Source organism: Scatophagus argus, chromosome 10 (genome assembly GCF_020382885.2).
Source record: "Scatophagus argus isolate fScaArg1 chromosome 10, fScaArg1.pri, whole genome shotgun sequence".
In the NCBI taxonomy this organism is placed as follows: Eukaryota; Metazoa; Chordata; class Actinopteri; family Scatophagidae; genus Scatophagus; species Scatophagus argus.
The window spans coordinates 17342450-17357289 of record NC_058502.1 but is presented as its reverse complement, the minus strand read 5'-3'; the positions used below and the strand labels follow the sequence as shown (position 1 = coordinate 17357289).

At 38.6% G+C, this 14840-nt stretch overlaps 1 protein-coding gene across 1 annotated transcript in view; it reads left to right on the top strand.

The window, feature by feature from the left end:
• The first annotated feature begins 4789 nt into the window (after window positions 1–4789).
• The window catches only part of wdr11 (WD repeat domain 11), a 48901-nt gene continuing 38850 nt past the window's right edge, over window positions 4790–14840 (top strand). The window contains exons 1-6 of the mRNA XM_046401378.1: window positions 4790–4990; window positions 6002–6113; window positions 8181–8334; window positions 8568–8741; window positions 8899–9100; window positions 13056–13221. Coding sequence (XP_046257334.1) covers window positions 4905–4990; window positions 6002–6113; window positions 8181–8334; window positions 8568–8741; window positions 8899–9100; window positions 13056–13221 — 894 coding nt within the window. The 5' untranslated portion in view covers window positions 4790–4904. The remainder of the gene's footprint in view (window positions 4991–6001; window positions 6114–8180; window positions 8335–8567; window positions 8742–8898; window positions 9101–13055; window positions 13222–14840) is intronic.

Here is a 14840-nt window from a genome sequence, read left to right as displayed (position 1 = left end):
CAAGTGAAATAACATTTCTCCAAAATATGAATTCATCAACATGTAAGAAAAACAGCCTTCTTTTCAGCATGACAGGAATTTATGAATTTATCCATTGGATCTGACAGTTGCAGACCAAAACGGATGGTTGAAATGTCTCAGCCCTGAAGGGGAGCCTATGTGTTTTCTGCCTGACAGCAGTAATTGAGAATGACGGGTAATGTTGCTGTAGGTGCATAGTGTAACGGAAACACGATAATCTAATGCACATTGGTTATTGTTATGGTGTGTATGTGTTGTACTGTTGTGTGTAAATTTTTATTATGTGTCCTTTCTTGTTTGTCCAGGTTGCTTAGTGCCTTTCTGTATGTTTGTTGTATGTTCAGTAAACTGACTCAGCTATCAGTGAAATATGTGTATAAAGTTTGCTTGGATTAGATAACATTAGCCACCTGAAGCTCACCTTAAGGTAAGGCTCTGGCAACAAACCCCATTGCTTAATGGCATGTTTTGTGACTTATAGTAATATTTTTTTGTGTTGCATAATAACCCATAATCCCCAAAACTGGCAACATTCCCTTCAATGTCTTATAGTCTATTTGTCATGAGCAAATAATTGTGTATTATTCCCATCATAACCAGAGGGTGGGAGTCATTTCGTATGAATAAACAATATGCACAGCACATCAATAAAATATTTCAGAATGCTCATAAACACATCTAAACTAAAGGTGGATTTCAGGACTGAATATACAGAAGGATAGCAGAAATGATGGAGACATTTCACATGGCTGACGGCCAACAGTCGAGTGCACTCAGAGCACTCAGGCTCTAATTGGGTTTTTACGTGACCCAAAGTGTGATTATCCCTGCTCTCCATTTTCATTACAGAACCTTCATTACACATGGCTGGTCAGATCCCTCGGCCAACGCTGCCACAGAAACTTAAAGGCTTTAGGAAAAAAAAAAAAACAAAACAGAGAAATAAAGCACTGATTTACTTGCTTTCACTCCCCGTGTCAAATAATGCCTTTCCTGACTAAACACTGCTTTTCCAGCATTAAACGTGATAAAGCTGAGGTAAGCTGAGGTAGGTGAGCTAGCATGATTATTTTATTTTATATTTTTATATTTGTTTAAGTTTCTCACGACCACAACAGAGCTAACAGTTAATATTAGGCTACATTTATCCAGCAACAAAAAGAGCTACTGTTTGGCTGATTAGACAGGCCAGCTCTTTGTCGCTGCTTACACTCTTTATGCTGAGCTAAGCTACTGATTTTTAGGCATGAGACAAGTGTTAAGCTTCTCAGCTATCTCTAATGTAGAGTGCAAATATATTCCAAAAGCTATTCATTTAAAAAATGTTTCTGTAACCGAGTCATTTTTAGAGCCTAAACCTATCATAACATTAACCATAGCAGTATTAGAAAGCAACAACATTTGTGCAACTGTAATTTGCGGTGGTTTTGGAAGGCACAATAAGTAATGTCATGACTGGTTGTTCTGTGTAAATCTACTTGTCGTAACTATTTAACAACATAATGACTTTGTTTTGCAATGTCCTCCCCACCCCCTGCTGATCAGTCATGAGCCATGCAGCTACAATTGTGTGTGTATAACGAACCTCGCACATAACTGTGAAAATAAAAATAGCAAATATAATCTGTGCATTATGTTAATGTTCAGTTGTGATTGACTGGACATCATGGTTAGAACAGTGAGTTAAACTACCATAATGAAGTGGAGTAACAGTCTCAGAGTGTGACTCAGGTAGTGTAACTCAGCTGCCAACCTGTTTCCTGGTGAACAGCAGGCTGTCAGGCTGACTACAAAAGATGATGCGCCTCAAGAAATGCTCTGATAGAACAGACATTATCTCTATAATGCTCTACAATAGAAGCACATCAAGTGGCAGTTTGATAGGAGATAATAGATACTGAACAGCAAAAGGTGACATAAACATAGGCTGACATTGACCCCTGGAAGAACTGAAACAGCCTTCACTTATTACATATGTTTTAAGACCATTAGCTGGACAGAGCAACCTGGATCCATCACACTGGTTGGGTTCACTTTGACATATAATAATGAATATAAATTTCATTTCTGTGCACTCACTGGCTGCTGTTCTTCTTCAGTTTTCAAGGAAATAAAGATTTCACATTCACCAAACACGTAAAGAAAAAAGAAGTTTTGTAGAGAGGCTTTTAAGTCTCATCCTCATACTGTCAAATGTTCAAATGCATCAGTTCAAGTAGGGGAAACTAAACGGAATATGAAGTACTTAAATGAGATTGATTTGGCACTGTTCCCCTAAATCTGCAAACGACACAAGGTCTCACATTCACCAACCTAAAGCCACGGAAGAGTGAGAAATAGTATAATAATTCTGTATCGCTCAGCAGTGTTCATAAAGGCTACAGACCTGCAATAACGATGATGAATGTGGCAAATTCAGTGTGTACACTGAATGTGCAGAAAACCACGGCCACAATATGATTTTGACAGACAGTCAAATGTCCAGGATACAAAAGGAAATGCATCAACTGACAATTAACATGCAAATCAGAAAACAGCTGCAGGGGATTGCAAACAGAACCCATTAAGTATGTGACAAAGACAGCTATGGAAAGTGATCATTTAGTCTGTGTGCCACAAAGGGATTTTAAAAAACTGGAATTTCTTTTCCCTGTTTCTGGATATGCATGTTTGACCCAGTTCATAATATATCTAAAATGGAATCGTTTTGAAAAGATACATATTAGAGTTAACCATTAAGCTTATTGTTGTGATTGCACCACTTAACAGAGTGTGGAAATGCAGTATGAATGTTTTATGATTGTGAAGAAAGTGGTTCCCTTGGATTACGAAAACACCTTTAACAGTGCTGCATTTGCCACCTATGAACCATGAGCAAAGAAACTGTTAACCTGAACATTTTCTGATTATAAAAGCTTGTGACTACATAACTTATCCTGCTTCAGCGCTGATATAAATTAGAGAAATGTCCTTCGTTGGCAGTACTTTAACAACTTATGTTGTTGAATATGTCACAGTCAGTGGGAGAAATCAGTCACATGTCATCTACCAGTTAATGGAAAACTATATCAGATAAACGGTCTGTCCACGTTCCAGTTTATTTTTCTGCATTTTCACCTCCTCATTATAGCATGTGTTGGGTGATATTTTTCCTTTGTGTCGCATAGCAAGCTTTGCTTCAATCAAGCTTAATCAGGATAGGGAATAGGTTAACTTCTGCCAAAAATGATCTGTTATTATTCAGAAGCAAGGACTCAAGAAGACAAGATAGCTAAAGAAAAAAAAAGATAACTTCTTTTATTTACTGAAATTTGGCCTGTTATTGTTTTATAGTTGGAGCTACTCCTCATATTCAGCACCTCATGTTAAAGTCATGAAAATCTGACTGCAGTAATAAGCTTGAATGTTTGTGATATAGGTTGTGTAGGAGACAGCAGTTTTATTTTGTCTTTAGGCGCTGACTCCTGATGTTCAGCAAATCAAAGACAAATAAAGAACTTGAAAACTTGTAATCACAGTTTCCAGTAGGGAGAACCTGTCCTCTGGACGTTTTTTTCTGTCTGTCAGGGCTTTTAACAAAAGCACAGCCAGCTGTATTGGTTGTCAGTCAAACATGTGAGTTTGTGGTCTATTTTCCTTATAGGAATCATCCAGGATAGGTGCTCTTTTCCTGGAGTCATGGCTGTGTGTTCCACATCAAGGAGTGTGTCACCTTAATCCACAGCCAGGAGGAAATAACACATAAGAGGCAAAAAGATTTAGACGATTTGAACTGCCTACAGTTATTTGAATTAGGTTAGATTTAAGTAGCACAGCTGTGGTAGCCAAAAGCCATTCACTGCTCTCCCTTCTGTGTTGCCTGTAAGCCTAACAGACTAGACCAATGGTTCTCACCGTCGGGGTCTAAAAGCAAAATTATTGCCAGATAGGGGACTCTGGGACAAATCTTATCAAATGGGGTACCATGCTGGAGTGTCAAAGTTGGAGGAAAAGGTGACTGAGTATACAGGGCCATCATGAGTAGGGCTCACAACAGTAGAATGAATAGCTGTGGATTTAGGGATCAGATCATTGACAACGCATATGTGCAAGGTCCAAAATGTTTTGCTACACCCCTGGATCTGTAGTCTAATTTGAGTCAGTTTTGGGGTCTTTGATGTGAGAAAGTCTGAAAACCTCTGGACAACCTCTGTGATGCCACCACCCTGTTGCAGGACACCACTCCAAGCAGTATGCCAACTGTGACCCATCTGGGGTCTCTGATTTCCACAGACAAGTGCTGCCAACCTGTCTACTTAATTGACATAGTTACAATAACATTAACATAATTAAAAATTTTCGCCCCATCAATACATTCTTTGGGACAGTAAGTTATCTCTGACAGTTTTGGTCACACGCTGGTTAAAGACTGAGCAATGAAAGTTCTCCATTTATGAAATATGAATACACATACTTTTGTAACCCACACAAAATTTTATATTCATTTACAAGGACAGCAAAAATATAAAAATCTAAATTTTCTTCATTTTTCAGTGGTTTACTGTTACTGCACTGTTGGATATCAAATAAATAGTAAATGTCTATAAAATGCCACCATAACTTTATACATTTCTTTATAACGGCCAAAAATATAATAGTAATAATAATAATGATAATGATAATATATTTCAATTTTTTTTGCTTCCACATTGACAAATCTGATAGTTCAGATTAGATAATTTGGAACCTTTTTGCGCTGGAATTTGTTCCTACACGGTGTTCCATTTAGAAACACCGTGTCACTTCCTGTTAATTTCTCAGCAGACCCGACCCACCGAAGCTAATCAGCTGTTGCTGCTTGTGGTTTACAAATGTTAATTTATCATAAAAACTGATCAACAATAATGATCCCATACACTGTCAACATCAAACTCGCGGCTCGGACATTAACTGGCACTCTCAATTTACAGAATAAAACCGCCGTAGATTGGTGAGTACAGCATCTCTTCCATTAGCATTATGTTGTTGTTAGCTGGTCCATTTAGTCAAGGCGCGATTGACAGATAATGTTTTTTGAACAGCTAATTACATTGTATGCCTTTCGTTTAATTGGCTAATTTCATTGCTGCATTTAAAGGGGGATTCCAGTATGAATTTATACTGATAATGTAGATTTTTCTCATTTAAACAGAGTAATATATGCGGTCATGTGATGTGAATGTGACATTTTGCAGGGCCTGATTTACTGAAGTCTCAAGTATTTAACCGAGTAGAGGCTGTGACTGCAGTGCGACTTCGTTTTAGATTGCTTGGGGCGGCTAGAACTTTGCTTTTCTCGAACTTTTATTTCACATGCATGGAGCTGAAAAAAATGACATGTTAAGTGTAACATTTACAGCTGACACCTCATTGTGCTATAACCGCCTTTAGCAGAAGACTTTTAAGTGTAAATTGTCTGGATGTTGTTTAGCTTATACGTCAGACAGCATATGAATTGTGCGGTCGATAAATTGTTTGCTTTTCTCATTTAGTAATGTGAAGCTACTCTTGATTTCTTTCTCTTATTATTATGCTGCATTGATTTACTGTCACCCAGTTTTCATTTGTACAGTGGTCCATGGCACCAGTACTTGAAAGCGTAGCTTATATTTGTGTTTCAAAATTTGATATGTAGTGTTAATTTTTGTGCATTCTGGATAAAGGCCTACCACATATCCATGCAAACAATGTACACACACTGAAAGATGAAGACATAATAGGCACGTAGTGGGAACCAGGAAATGCAGACACAGCTTTAAAGTAACACTTCATAGAAGAGGTTATGCAAACTAGTTAAGGCCAAATGGGCACTGATGTTGTCTCAAATAATTTTACATTAATGAAAGTAGAAATAAAGTAAAATAATTCAAATTCAGATCTCTAAATTTTTATGTGGTCTGTAGTCCAATAGCTCAGTTGTCTCCATCTCCCTTTCTTATTCTCTCTGACTCATTTTCTATAGGGGTTGGCAAGGACTGATAGCTCAGGGATGTCACTCCAGTATTCTCATCATCGATCCAAAGACAGCCCAAACCATCCAGGTGTTGGAGAAACACAAAGCTAATGTGGTGAAGGTGAGTTTTCCTCAGTCAATGTTTTCTTCTGAAGAAGTGTTTATAATAATCTTTATCTTTAGTTGTGGTCCTCCATATGGCAACAACTAAAGATTATTTTCATTTTCAATCGCTCTTTTGGGTATTTTCTCTGTTAATTTTTTTTATTGTTTTATGCTTATCACAGTTACCCATAGCCCAAAGGAATTTCTTTGACAGTCAAAGAAAAGCATCTAATCCTCCAATCTGAGAGCGTAGAAATGGCAGATGTTTGGCATTTTTGCTTTTAAACAAGTAGAACAATTAATTGATTATAGTAAATATTGTGATTTTTTTTCACTTGATTAATTTGTTAATTGGATAATAGTTGCAGCTCTGTTCCATGGACTATTGAAAAGATTTAGATATGTCATATGACATGTCAGTAAGGTAATTTCTTGCAGAGAAACAAACATAAAAGGCTAAAGAGAAATGACTGATAAGTTACTACAAAGTATTAATGTTAAAGAATTGATGTGGCATTTTGGTTGAAGTAGTTCAGTTTTTGGACACTTGTTCCTTCTCTTTCTTCCTATTTTGTTCTTTCCCAGTGATGAAAGTGTTTATTGAATACCTGATTCCTGAAAGCCCAAACAGAAATCTTATCTTTTGTGGTTTAAAGGCCCTTACACACAGAGGATATAACAAATAACTGATACCACAATGCAAAGGGCACAACAGCGACTATTTTGCATTAAAACTGTTTATACCAATACAGATTTGTGACAGTATTTGCAACAGGAGTATATTATCACATTAAAGTAAAAAAAACACACCGTAAAAATATAGTCACACTGATGGATGTATAGCAGTCTGCTTAGAGAGCAATGGAGGTTACACATACCAGTTCGCTTTTGTGGCATTGTCTTTCTGATTTTGTGTCCTTTGTCATATATTACATGTTGTTGAGAAACTGAAACAGTCCACAGTTCGTCATTGTCATAAGGAGTTGTTCCGCACAAAATGATTGGTTGATGTCTTTATTTGCTGTGTCAGAGCTCAACTTTGTTCTGAAAAAAGTATGTCATTTTTATTCACCATATAATATTTGCTTTCTATGTCAAAGTATTTACTGATGTACAATGTAGTTGCTCAAGAAAAACCTTAAGTCATCATATGTGTATGTGTAATTTTTATGCTAGTTTAGATGCTAGTTTCTTGCTGATTTTGTCCTTTCCAGATGAAGTACAAACACACACTGGCTGATAGAGTAATATTTCACCCAGTATTAATGTTTGGATTGTGTGACCTTGAGCTAAGTTGTTTTCGCTCCTCTCTGGCAGACAGATTCAGCTCTGCTTCACTGTGTAAGCCTACACCAGAACACTGATAAAGGTTGCTTCTGCATTGATGTGGAGTTCCATTGTGTGTGTGTCTATGTGTGTTTGTGTTTGCGCATATGCTTGTGTGTTTTGTAGAAGGGTAAATAATGGGCAATAAATTCTACAGTGATTATCAGTGCCTGGGCTCAATCCAGGGCTCTCATTCCTCACTCCAAAGCACACTTTAATCTTGTAAAGCACCGCAGCCACAGCAGTGGGCCATTCCTCAGCACCAACACTGACATAAGAAAGCTTCCTGAGCAAAAAAAAAAAAAAAAAAAAAAAAGAGGACGAAGAAGTAGCCACAGTAAAGAGCATGCCTATTCAGGAACAATTATCCAGACAGAATCAATTATTTAAACACCAACTTGTTCATGGATTCATTTGTCTTGTAAGTGTGGTGCTTGCGTTGGCTGCATTTCAATATTGTGTGCTTCCCATAGGGTCTGTGTCTAATTTTTTCAATTTTCTGTACCTTGCTTCCCTTAGTCCACATTAATGTGGTCTGGTTATTTGGTTAAATCTATAAAAGCACTAACAGAGAACATGACCTCTACTGGATTGTTTTAGAGTCAACAAGCAGGTCTTTGTATCTGTAATTATTGAAATTCATCATCTTAATCAAATGTTGTTACTGTCGGCTTCTGTTGTTTACTTTCTTTACACAAATGGCGCAGTGTTTCCATAGTGACTGCTGGACACTCAGCATGTATTTTGTGTATGGTAGGTGAAATGGTCCAGGGAAAACTACTACCACAACTTGAGTTCTCCCTACTGTCTGCGGCTGGCTTCAGGAGATGCCTCGGGCAAGATCATAGTGTGGGATGTGGTCAGCGGCACTGCCCACTGTGAGATCCAGGAGCACTCCAAACCTATCCAGGGTAAGACCCCCCCCCCTCCCGGTAGGATTGTTTAATAGTCTATCAGCTCTTCAGCTCTGTCCAGGAAGTGGACGTTTCCCTGGCAGCACTGTCAAGGAGAAACTCTGTCTGAACCTTTGCTCTGTCATTGCACATTTGTTTTCATTAAGGTGCTCTTACCCTCTGGCACACACTACACCTCTGTCCTCTTCATTCCTACATTCTCCTTTTGTTTTCATCTCTTTCTCTGCCAGACTTGGAGTGGCTGTGGAATCAGGATGCATCTCGCGATCTGCTGTTGGCCATCCACCCTCCCAACTATATTGTTCTGTGGAACGGAGACACAGGCACCAAGCTGTGGAAGAAGAGCTACGCTGAGAACATCCTCTCCTTTTCTTTTGACCCCTTTGACCCCTCCAACATGGCATGTAGGTGAACAACATCGGAGTCAGCTTGTTTGCCTTTTCACTTTTCCGTTTTCGCGCCCACATATACACATCTTGTCTCACACAACACAACCGCTGTGACAAGCATGTGCTTGTTTATAATGATTTCTCTCTTTTTTTTCATTCTTGCTTCATTCAGTGCTGACCAGCGAAGGAATAGTTTTTATCACAGACTTTACCCACTCTAAACCACCGGGCAGTGCTGGCAAAAAGGTGTACATCGCCAGCCCCCATGCAAGCCCCGCCCACACCAAACCTTCCCCTGCCACTACCCCGGCCCCGACTGGTGCCAAGAAGGCCCTCAACAAGGTCAAAGTGCTCATCACCAATGAAAAACCCACGTAAGAGCCACTAAATTAGTCTTTTACTTCCATAACTGTATTTCAAAGTGTTTAAATACATTTATTGCATATTTTTGGTTGAAAGGTCTGTCAGACTTCTATCAGTCCCCCATAATTATTCTTTTTTGTGTTGTGTGATGCACTGCTTTTTTTCCCTTGCAAGTTAACTAAGCTGTTGAAAGTGAATTGATACTCATGACACATAAAGAAAAACTATCGCGCCTGAGGGATGTTTCTGTAACCGGATGAACTTCAGCATGTGAGAGGAATAATCAGTGTTTATTTAGTTTTACTCAGTGTCTCGTACGGTGATGTACAGCTGACTCCTTTTTTTTTTGTATGACGGTTTGTAATGAAGTTCATATTTAAGCTTTTTTGGGATTAAAAGTGTTGTATCAGTTAAGTTTAAATCTGGTGATAAAATAAGTCAAGAGCCTAAATTTCCCTGAAGAACAGGGAAAGATTTCATCATTTGGCAGTTTAATTGCATTTGCTTTTTAGTACTGATATATGTAAGAAGTATGGCTAACCTAATTTCATGCCATGAAGTGACAAACTTGAAAACATGTGCAAGGTATTACTTGACAAAAGTTTAGATGGATAAGGAACCAAAGGCTTGTTTGATGTTCTGTCAGCTTCTTGCCTGAGCGGTCGTGACTGTCAAACAGTATTATTTATAGCTGCAGCACCCAGGCCTCTCTGTCCACCCCCCAACCAGTTTTAATAACAAAAACTCTATTAATCTTAGTTGTCTATTCTCACTATCTTGCCTTCCTCTTGTATCCATTTCAGTCCTTGTGTCTTCTGTTGGTAATTGACATCATCTTCCCTCACCTTTCACACTGTGTGTAATTGCTGTATTCCTTCAGTCTGCGTTAGTCTGTGTGTCTATTTTGGGTGTTTGTCATGCTTGCTCCTACAGTATCTCTCCTCTATGGCTGTGATTTGTAGATTGTAGTTTACACAAGACTCTGCTCTTCCAGAATGTTATCTGAAACTCACCAAATGTGGTGCTGTATCATGCACATTAGTGTCTCATCAGGTAGCCATTATTCTGGTTGTTCATCAGCACAGATTCAGTCCCTTTGTCAAGATAATAGAAATTGGCTCACATTCAGCACGTCTGTTCAAACACAAATACACATGGACAAATTAAATGTAATTTTTCAGCGGTTAGAATTTTAATATTTATGAATTTAATATCACCACAAACTAAAACAATGTTAAATTATTTACTGAGGCAATAAAGTTGTAATCCTAAAGATTTCAGACACCCTTAGCTTCGGTGGTAACAGCATATGAAGTTCAATACTACAGGTCTCAGTCACCCACTTGAATGCAGACTGGCTAGTCATAGCATACTGTTGGCCAGCTCTGACCAGGGTCCGACGACAAAATGGCTGTTCTAAATGTTGTTTTAGATTTTCTTAATTTTCTTTGATTTTGTGCTAGTTATGCCTTTGGCTTGTATAATAGTTCTTTTCTTTACATGGAGGGGTTGAAAGGGTTTATATGTTTCTTCTTATTTATTTAATCAATCACTGATGAGTTTATGCTATGCCATCTGCTAAAGATGTGTTCAGTATATACAATTGCTCCATTTGCTTTTTAGTAATTGTAACCATTGACATCTAATATTACATTGGCCAGCAGAAACATGCTGCAAATAAGTAAACAAATGCAAAAAGAAAACGCTGCATATCCAGTCATACAACAGAAGTGCTCCAGGCCTCTAGGGGCAGATGAGTACATGAGAAGAAGAAAGTTATGTTGCTCCAGTTATGTTATGTTATGGAAGTTATGTTGCTCCATTGTCTGTCTCTTGGGTGGAAGCTCAGCACTGCCTCTAGAGGCCTGAAGCACTTCTGCTGTATGACTGGATATGCAGTGTTTTCTTTTTGCATTTGTTTTCTTATTTGAAGTGTGTTTCTGTATTTGCAGCACGTTTCTGTATTTGCAGTGTTTTCCTTTTGCACTGGTTTTTCAATATGCAGCGCGTTTCTGTATATGCAGCGTGTTTGTACTTCTCGGCCACCATATAATATGGTTGACACATTTCCACTTAATCTCGCTGTAGCAAAATGAAGCCAAAATATCACCGTTACAAGTGCTGCTGTATACATCCACTGCCACTGCCACTAACAATAAAAACTGAATGTCTACTGTAGAAAAAAGTTTTAAAAAATCTAAAAGATTATAACTTAGCGTGCATACGTAAGGATATTAAATGTTAAATGTTTATTTAATGCTAGTATGAGAAGCGCAAAGACAAGAGAGAACATAAAATGACAATATCAGTTGTATGAAGTTCAAGAATAGCATGACTGCTGAAGTTTTGTCATTTTTGTTTTTTTTGGAGGGAGGGGGGTACTCCTTCATTCTAGCTCCAGCTGTTTCTGGTCTTCTCTTAGCCAAGACTGCGGGGCCTTAGTTATAAAACCTAATTATGCACACATTTGGCGTTCATGTGCAGATCTTAGCCAAAGTTATGATTTATGCACCACTGCCTGCCAGTATTAAGTTGTGTAAGTTTATTCTGTATTGTCTAGACCTAAAAAGCTCCAACTGAAGCAACTACATAATATATTAATGCTGATCTTCATTTTAATGTCCTTTGGGTCCTTTATGTTTATTTAAGATGATTAAATAATAGAAGCAGAGAGTTCTTAGAAACTTCAGTCCTCAGAGGTGGCCTCCTGTGCTATCAAACACACCTTGCACAACTCACATGTGTTCATGTGGCAGTGTACAACCACATGTGATCCACTGACTGCTGTTGCCTTCACTCTTGTTCACATTAAAGAAAGAGAGGGAGACATGTGAGGAGTGTGTGATGTTTTGGAAATTGGACGGCTGAATATTTTGGGTTTACTTTTTCTCATTTTCTGTCTGAAGATCTGTTGCCTTTTTCTTTCCTGCTAAGACACAGAAGTCTCCTTTCTTTCTGATGCTTTGCCTTTGGTGGCTCAGACATTGCAGCCCCCAACTTCAGTAAGCTGGTAACAATGTGATTTAGCTCAGCAACTCCTAAAGGTTCCCCTGTTGAGTCCATTTTATGTGTTACGCTTTCCCCGCAATGATAATAATCTCTATTGTGATATAAAAATTGTCTCTTCTTTATTTGATCTCATGGTGACCTGAAGGAATGAAATGTAGGAATGAGTTATTGCCACAGACCTGCTCATAGATTTTGAGAAAATCAGCCCCTCTGTTCCTTCTGCTAAGTATTTAGTTGTCAGATGGAGACATTGAACTTGGCTGCCATGGATAATAGCCATTGTAATTAATTTTACACCAGATGAAGGAAGTTGCAGCACATATATTTAGTTGAACATTTTTAGGACACACAGAATAACGGAAGCAGTTTTTGTCTGACGCTGCCAGTAGCTTCTTAATTCATCAGCCTGACATCACTAGACCAAATTCAAATCCTGCCTCATTTGTCTTTCACAGAGATCACAGTAGTAATAACTAATTCATTCAGCCGTCTGTATGGGAAGACATGAATAATGACCAAGTTGATTTTAGAAACAAGGCAGTTCTTATTAAACTTGGTTAAAAACTTTCTATCCATCATTACGTCAGTGTACATTGTATTTGCATATTTCATATGTGTGTGTTGTTACCGCAGTCTCATTATATCTTTGGTGATGTGTTTGCAGAATAAGACTGGCGAGACATCTAGAGCTTCATTTCCAGTCATTAAAATGTTCCTGCCTTCTAAAATATCTTGTGTACAATGCGTGGAGTTTAAAGCAAGAATCCCAAACACTAGCCAAATGTAGGAATAAGTTGATTTATCAGTGTATTAATTTGGTATTTTAGGCTTTTAAGCGTACCCTTTTTCAGTTTCATGCCAATTTTTTTCAGAGTTAAGAAAATAATCTGTCACTGAAATTCATTTCCTTTTCTTTGTGTACATCCCCATCTTTCCCCTGCTTTGTGGTGCCGCTAGCGCGGAGGCGGTGACATTGAACGACTGTCTCCAGCTGTCCTACCTGCCATCCAAGAGGAATCACATGCTGCTGCTTTATCCCCGAGAGATCCTCATCCTGGACCTGGAGCTCAGCCAGACGGTGGGCGTGGTGGCCATCGAGCGCTCCGGGGTGCCCTTCATTCAGGTGAGGACCTGCATAAATGTACAGCAAATTTTGTGTAATTAGGATTTCAGTCAAGCTTGACAGAATTAAAGTTTGTGGAAATCACAAACCTTAAAAGAGTTAACCTAGTTTTTGGTGACAATAAGGTTATTAATTTATTAATTGCAAGAACTTTTCAAGGTCATAATTCTGTCAGCTCTCCGCCCCCTTTTTCCAATAGCTTTGAAAGTGGTGGAGAGAAATTTCCCTCTGTGCATTTGGAGGTTACAAGTAAAGACAACTCGCACAATGTTGATGTCTCAGTTGAACTAGGTGAGATAAATGAAAGGATGGCTGGGCTGTCTCACTCTTAACATGCTCCCTACATCACCATCTTTCCCTCCCCTCAAAAGAGCTTGTTGCACAGTTTCTACTTTTATTGCATTACTCGAAGGGTTTTACCAAAATTTGTCTTTTTTTAATGGATGAGTCTTCCAGGAAGCCAATTCCTCCTGCCATCAATGATAAAGTTATCTACTTTTCTTCCTCTGCTCACCTCATCAAGGTCTGACTGCACAGCAGGGCAACACAATTTTTAGCTACAGCAAAGAAAAATCTCACCAGCAGTACATATTGTGTGACTTCTTGCTCCTTTTTATAGTTGTATTCAGCAGCCCCAGTGACCTTTAGGTGCCAGTTCTATTCTTTTGGAGTCTGGATTTGTAATTGAAAACTGATGAATACTGTGAGGGTATTAGGCAAAGGATTTGTCATGGCTGCAGGGCCAGTAATGAACAGAAAGTGTGCCATAATGTCACTCTGTTCTCACTCCTTTACTCTCCCAACTCCATGTCTGTCTGTAAAGAAATCACAGTTGTGGTGGCTTGTTTTTTCACTGAGTAGACATGGTTTGGTTTTTCACTTGGATTGTTCTACTCTATTTGATCCATGCCCTTTCACATGTGTAACCTTGACAGTGCACATGCTTAAACTAGTTAACTGATCTTCGCTGCAGTCAATTAAGATTTTCTGAGCGAGAAAATTGTGTTTTGTTCTGTATTTTCCTTTACTTCCATTAGTCATACTTTTTTGGGCTGTCAGTGATCTTGTTTAAATAAATGCATCCATTAAACAGAACAAAGGTGGAGAACAATCCTTTGCAGTGACAGGGTAAGTCCTGAAGTCGCATAGCAGGAGTAGAAGAGTATTCCTCTGTCCGGCCAACGCCTCTCTTCTCTAAGTGTTATAAAGTGCTTGTCACACAGCCAATTTGCATGACTGATGACACAGCTTCTACAAAGGTCCAGGCTGGAGTGTAGACGAGCCAAAGAAAAGCAAGGGATTACAGAGAGAAGCACATCTGTACTACACACTTGTCATACTGGATACATAAATAGTCTACCCATTTGCCAGTTTATCGGGTACGCGTAGTTGCAGTCCAATAAAAAATCAGTCACTGTAATGCATGGGGTCTGGATCTGGGTTTAAAATGATCAGAAAAACTTTTGAAAATGCCATGTAATTACTGAAGGGTATTATTTGCTTCAACCCCCTGTTGAGTCTGGTCCCCTGTTTGAAATCTGCAAATATGTTGAGCATTTCAACTTTTTTTCACATTAATGATGTTTCATAGTGCAATCGATCCAGGGCATTAGGAAATT